At 39.6% G+C, this 7,500-nt stretch overlaps 1 protein-coding gene across 3 annotated transcripts in view; it reads right to left on the bottom strand.

Annotated features, from left to right (window-relative positions):
- Window positions 1-7,500, bottom strand: part of Dlg5 (MAGUK family member discs large 5) — a 451,629-nt gene that overhangs the window by 262,595 nt on the left and 181,534 nt on the right. For all 3 annotated transcript variants that reach the window (XM_076172266.1, XM_076172267.1, XM_076172268.1), the window contains exon 3: window positions 5,296-5,522. In XM_076172266.1, coding sequence (XP_076028381.1) covers window positions 5,296-5,522 — 227 coding nt within the window. The remainder of the gene's footprint in view (window positions 1-5,295; window positions 5,523-7,500) is intronic.

Raw genomic sequence — 7,500 nt, 5'->3', positions numbered from 1 at the left:
TCTACACAAATTTTAGTCAATAATGGCCACTCAAACAACGATTGCCAACGTGTACTGTGGACCGTCATGAACAAATGGTACGATAGGTAGCACTCTCCTGTAGAAGAATGCAATGCCTTTACCTTATACTATATGGCCTACATGTCAAGCGCACATAAGGAGGATGAAAAGGCACTTCTCCTTATTGTTGAAGACAACGTGACCCCTACCAATGAGACAGACCGCACAAAACTTTAAATTTACTATAAGAACAAGAGAACCAAGGACCTCATTATGAAAAATAACAGCTCCCCACGCCCTACCGACATCGAGTGTGTAAGTCTGGTGTACCAGTTCCAATGTCCATTTGGGGACTGTACGCCCCAAGATTCCTACATCGGACTCACCACTACTCGCCTTTCCAGACGTCTGACGTACCACCTCAACAGTGGAGGCCCTAAACGGCACCTCCAGGAGACCCACAACACCCCAATCACCAGATCCATTTTAGAGAACAATACCAAAATTATAGACAGAGAGAGTGACAAGCGCCGCCTCGCCCTCCTTGAAGCCCTTCACATCAAGTACAGCCAGCCCACAATGAACACCCAGCAAGAAACCCCCACCATCCTTCCCAGCCTCAAACCCTTCAGAAACCGCCAAACCAGACGCCCCAACAACACAAATCCCGTCAAGAGAAGACACTCCGGCCGCGACGGACGCTCAGACCATAGTAATGGTCAATGGAGTAATCCTCTCCCAGTGTTCATCGTTACCCTCACCCATTATATATGTGTTACCTTTCCCAGTGTCCACATGTACTCTCTCCAGGCCACAGTAACGGTCACCTTCTATGTGATCTCTCCCAATATTTATATGTACCTTCTCCCAGCGTTTAATGTCTACCTTTATAACCTTACTTTCTCTGTATCTGTAACAACTGGAAATGCTAACTGTGATTAGCAAAACGTTTTATGCCTTATTCCACCAATTAGATTGCTTCTACCGGTAACTTAGTTTTTTCTTTGCCTCTCCATGCAAGAGATATTTCCAGAAGACTTGAAAATATTCACCGAAAGCTCATTAGAGCCAAATTTGCTGTCGCGTACAATTCTACATACCTTAAGGAAAATATCTTGCCGCGCTACTCAAATATACGAGTATATATATATGTATATATATATATATATATATATAATATATATATATATACACGCACACACAAACACCTCACGTACACACACACACACATATATATATATATATACATATGGTAGCAGGATCAGAGGAGGGACTGAGGAAGTTAGTGACAGAGTTTGAGAAGGTGTGTGAAAGAAGGAAGCTGAAGATAAATGTGGGCAAAAGTAAGGTGATGAGATGTATAAGGGGAGAGAGTGACATCAGGCGGGAAGTGAGCATTAAGGGTGAGAAACTGGAGGAAGTGGATAGTTTCAGATACTTGGGTGTGAATGTGACAGGAAAGGAGTGGGGGTGGAGGTAGAATGTAGATTGAGAGAGGCGACAAAATACCTTGGGGGGTTAAAATGTGTAATGAAAAATAGACATTTAGGAATGGATGATAAGCGGAGATTGTATGAAGGGTGATTGTGCCGACAGCAATGTACGGGTAAGAAACATGAAACATAAGAGAGGAAGAGAGAAGGAGTTTGAATGTGTTTGAGATGAAATGTCTGAGAAGTATGATAGGGGTTACTAGGCTAGATAGAGTGAGAAATGAGGAGGTGAGGAGGAGAACAGGGGTGGAAAGGGAGCTGGGAGATAGGGTTGATGAAAGAGTATTAGGATGGTTTGGACACATGAAAAGAATGAGTGAAGAAAGATTAGTAAAAGAGGTGTGGAATGAATGAATATGAGGGGACGTCCTAGGATGAGATGGATGGATGGGGTAAAAGGGGCATTACAAAAGAGAGGAATGTCTGTTGAGGAAGGACGGGAGAGGACAGAAGATAGGGGTGAATGGAGAAGGGTTGTGTATAGTTCAGGCTGTGATGCATGAGGGGAGGTGGGTGGGGGGATAGGGGTGAGAAAGCATGTATGAGAAAAAATTGACGCAGCCCGAAGGGATTTCTCCCCGTCTTCTCCTTTCCTGCATGAGGGGACGGAGAGGGGGGGGTCGCCGAATTTATGAAGCGGCCTTGCTGTGGATGTGCTGTGTCTTGCGACACTGCTTCTGACCCAGGGCAGTGGACAGGATGCAGGGATGACCCGTCATCAAGGAGGTGCCAAGATGGGAGAGAGGGTGGAGGGTGGAGGGGAGTGGAATATGTGGGAAATGAAATGGGTGGGAGTTATTTCTGTGCCTTTTTCTTTTTGGCTGCCCTCCGTGTAAGGGGGAGGAAGCCTTTGGTATATGTATGTGTATATATATATATATATATATATATATATATATATATATATATATATATATATACATATATGTTTATATATATATATATATATAGATGTTTATTTTTATACATACACATGTTTATATATATACATATAAATATTTTTATATATATATATATAATATATATATATATGTATATTAAGGACTACTATTAGACAGGACGTGCACACCCAGATTCCTGGCTTCGCTAGCGGAGGCCATTATTTTTTTGTAAACTAACATTTTATATTGGACAAATATATCAAAACTAGAAACCTAACATTGTATATAGGACAAATGTATCAACTATTGACTTATTCAATGCAGTATAAGTTAATATAAACTTTTATAGTGAAATAAGAAACTATTTTTAAGGCACTGTTATGCTTTGAAATGCCAATTTTAGCCGGACTTAACAGGTATTATTGTTTGAGGTTAGTGGACACCAGGGTTGGCGATTTTTCTTTTTCCTTTTTATCTTTTTAAAGAATATAAAAATAGATTTTTTTAAATCAGATTTATTTGATTTAAATAGATTTTTTTTATAGATTTTAAATATTGTAGGATTGCTATCTGATATGCGATCTGATTGCTAAAGGACATTTTTAGCATATCAATATAAGGAGCAGTGTTATATAGACTTGCCACAAGTATACAAGGAACGGTATAAGCCTACATGTATATATCACTGTGCAGCCCACAACAAGTTTCAACAAGATTCTTGTTGAAACTTGTTCTAGGTAAGCAGCTTCTCACTGAGTCAGTTGCTGCTTTGGAATCAACCAGGAAGGATGTCTTCTGGACCTGGCAGAGTGGTTCCTTCAGGCAGAAAAATTATCCTGTCTGGAATTATTTTGAAAAACTACCAACAACTTCTGGCAAAGGGTACCGAGCTAAATGCAAAGACTGCAGCCAGGAACTACAGGGCATTGTGTCAAGATTAAAATCTCACAGAGATAAATGCCAAGGTCAGCCACAGCATACAGAAGAAGAAATTGATGACCCAGGTAAATAATTTTACTTATATTGTGTGCATTTCTCCCTTTTCATACGCAACTATATAAATTTGGTGAACAATGGAGAGCATATGCAATAAAAATGTGAAGGCCTAAAGAGATGATACTTCAACTTCATTACTTCTAAATTTGGGTAATGACTCTATCACTATAAGAAGTTGCAAGAATTATATTTCCTACAAATTCACCATTTCGTCTTGTTCAGCATCCTCAGTTTCTCAAGATGGTTCAGAACCTGAGGCCAGGTTATATTCCTCCATCAAGAAAAGATATTGCTGATAAGTACTTGGACCTCGTGTATGAAAAGGAATATAAAAAGTGTGCAGATGACCTGAATAATGAAACTGTATGTTTTTCAATTGATGGGTGGTCTAACATCCATAATGTGCCCATAATATGTGTCACTCTAACAACATCCACTGGTCACATTTATTTAGTTGACACAATAGACACATCAGGGAAACCTCACACTGCTGAATATCCTCTACAACTTGTACAAAATTCGATCAAGAAGACTGAACAAGATTTTGGTTGTCACATTGGAAGTGTTATGACAGACAATGCAGCAAATGCCACCAAGATGAGAAAACTCTTGAAGGAATCGAGTGAATCTGAGCATACCGTCCTCACATACGGATGTGCAGCACACCTACTAAATCTACTGGCTCATGACCTTGAGATTGATAATGTAAAACAACATGTGGTCCACGTAGTTAAATATTCTAGAAATAATCTATGATAAAGAAATAATCTATAATAAATAAGTCTATATAACACTGTTCCTTATATTGATATGCTAGAAATGTCCTTTAGCAATCAGATCGCATATCAGATAGCAATAACACAATACATAAAATCTATATAAAAAAAAATCTATTCAAATAAAATAAATCTGAAAAAATATATATATATTTCTTAATTTTTCAAAAAGACAAAAAAAAAAAAAAAAAAAAAAAAAAAAATCGCCAACCCTAGTGTCCACAAACCTCATACAATACTACATGTTAAGTCCGGCTAAAATTGGCATTTCAAAACATAACAATGCCTTAAAAATAATTTCTTATTTCACTATAAAAGTTTATATTAACTTATACTGCATTGAATAAGTAAATAATTGATATATTTGTCCTATATACAATGTTAGGTTTCTTGTTTTGATATATTTGTGCAATATAAAATGTTAGGTTACAAAGAAAGCAATGGCCTTCGCTAGCGGAGCCAGGAATCTGGGTGCGCACGTCCTGTGTAATAGTAGTCCTTGATATATATATAAATATATATATATATATATGTATGTATATATATGTATATATATATATGTATGTATATATAATATATATATATATGATTATATATATTTATACATATATATACATATATACATATGTATGTATACATATATATATATATATATATATATACGTGTGTGTGAGAGTGTGTGTTTGTGTGTGTATATGTGTGTGCGTGTGGTAATAGGAAAAACTGGTACCGTGTACATGTACTTTGCCTGAACGTAATATACGAAAGCGCTTATATATATATATATATATATATATATATATATATATATATATATATATAAATATATGTATATTCATATATATACAAAGTATGTGTGTGTGTGTTTCTGTGTGCGTGCGTGTGTGTGCGTACATGTGTGTGTGTATTATATATGTGTATATATATGTGTGTGTATGTGTGTGTCAATGTGTGTGTTTGTGCCTGTATGTTTGTGTGTGTGTGTTTGTGCATGTGTGTGATGATGTCTATATACATGTATGAATTTTGATTTCATACCATACCAATGAAGTCCCAGGACATCTAGTATTGGTGCTAAAGTCTTTCATACTCATAAAAAAGAATGTGGCTACTTATGTAATTCTACTTCACAACTTAGATTCCACTGACCTTTAATTCCGCGCGAAGGAGCGTCACTTGGCTTTGTTCCATGTTGTAGTCCTGAGAGGTAACCACCGTTTGAGGCTGAGGTGAGGCGGAGGGGAAAGGTCGCCCCACGCCAGGGACTCCTTGGCCGTCGACAGCGGCGCTTCCGCCTCCCGCTCCGGCCGTGGACGATGCCGAACTCTTCTTGTCCTCGCATTCTGAGTCTGAGGTCAGCCCGGTGCCGAGCGAACCTGGAACAGTAGGTGATATGTAAGAGGAGAGGGGGAGATGAGGTTTGTCGTGGTCAGCGGTTCGTACTTGCTGACCCAGACGTCAACAGGAGGGGACCATAATGATGCATCTTTTGAACTGGTACATGTTTCTAAAAGGAAACTGGGGAATGGACTTACCACTGCTTATGGGGCACAGCAGCATGTCGTGAACAAAAGCTGCCGGTCAAATAACCGCATGTTGGGAAATGTTAGTTGTGAATTGAATCGCAATACATTCCCGTAAATATAGAACAACAATGTAACAGCATGCTGTGGTAATCGTCACAGAAAAACGGGAACGAGCAAAACATAACTTAACATAGATATATGCATCATTAGTTGAAGAGGAAATTATGTAAGACAAACTTGTACCTCTCATAGAAAGCACAACAATTTGATATGGCCGTAACGTGAGTATTTCTACGGGAAGAAAACAAAGAGATGATGCAAGTTATAACACCACTCGAAAAGAACAATATATACATTAAAATCAATGACCACATAAGTAGGAGATAACAATCAACAAACTAGCTCCTGGATACTGTAGTATTCTAAGGAGTACAATGAACATCAGAGTAGGATCGGGTTCAGGTAGATTCGGATCGAGCGGTCTTGCCGCCTGCCTGGCCCTACGGGGGGAGTCTTGACTTTCTGACCACAAGAGAAGTCGGGGATTTTATGTGTAAGGCGGACTTCACTATTCGCCCGGAGTCATTTGCAGGGGGTTACCCGCTACCAGGGCATTACTTGCACAAAGGCTTCGTTATGAAAGAGAAAAGGACGGTCGTAACTACTTGTCTCGTTTCCAGTTCCACAGTAAAATCGCTGAGCGTACATAGGCTTACAACAATGACATCAGAGAAGCAAGGGTTGTTGGGTTTTTCCAAGAGACAGAGTGGATCAGTTTTGGTGGAATTTTGTTTGTGCCAGTGGAGGGTCAAGAGTTGAAGTGTCCTCGACGCAATGTTTCAAACATCGATGAATCCTCTGGACATTTAATTACTGTGTCGGTCGCACAATGACCAACTTTCAGACGGTACTCAACGTCTGAAAGTTGGATATTGTTGATTGGTTTCGCGACCATATGAGACAATACACCTTCCGTTAGTAATAAACATTAGTAACTGAATTGGCTGAAATCAGAAAAAGTAAATATTCCCTAACAAATTTTTACCTATTTACCAAATTGTCAGCGATAACAAAAACACTTTCCACTTGTATGGACACCATTTCATTGTCAGGTGGCTTTGGGGGAGCATGCAAAGGAGTTCCCGAGTATATGGGGTCCAGAATTCATGTTACGAGGAAATAACAATGGCCCTGAAAGAGGAATTGCAAGTACTGCTTACTTTAACGAAACTCTATTTGGCAGATGGCAGATAGGACTGATTAAAGATTATTGGTGATGGTTTGGACACATGGAAAGAATGAGTGATGAAAGATTAGTAAAAGAAGTGTGGAAGGCAGAGGTGAAGGGAGTGAAGTTGAAGGGAAGGCCGTGGATGAGATGGATGGATGGGGGTGAAAGGGTCGTTGAACAAGAGAGGAATGTCTGTTGAGCAAGATAGGGAGAAGGTAGGAGATAGGGATGAGTGGAGATTGACTGTACATAGATGATACTGTTATGCAAGGAAGAGATGGGGGGGGGGATGTTTATGTGTGAATGATATTTTGACGAAGCCCGAAGGGATTTCTCCTCGTCCTCTCTTTTTCTGGATGAGGGGACGGAGAGAGGGGTCGCTGATTAAGTGAAGCGGCCTTGCTGTGGATGTATTGTGTCTTGCAACTTTCCTTCTGACCCAGGGCAGTGGGCGGGATACAGGGATGACCCGTCATCCATGAGGAGCTAAGATGAGAGAGGGAAAATGGTGGTGGTTGGGGGTGGACTAGGTGCGAGTGGGTACGTGCCCTTGACTTGGTTACCCTCCTTATAAGGTGGAAAAAGCTCTTGGTATAT

The sequence above is a fragment of the Oratosquilla oratoria genome, chromosome 32 (genome assembly GCF_046742065.1).
Source record: "Oratosquilla oratoria isolate Oo_2021 chromosome 32, ASM4674206v1, whole genome shotgun sequence".
NCBI lineage: Eukaryota > Metazoa > Arthropoda > Malacostraca > Stomatopoda > Squillidae > Oratosquilla > Oratosquilla oratoria.
Note: the sequence above shows the minus strand (reverse complement) of the source record. Positions and strands in the feature narration are given on the sequence as shown.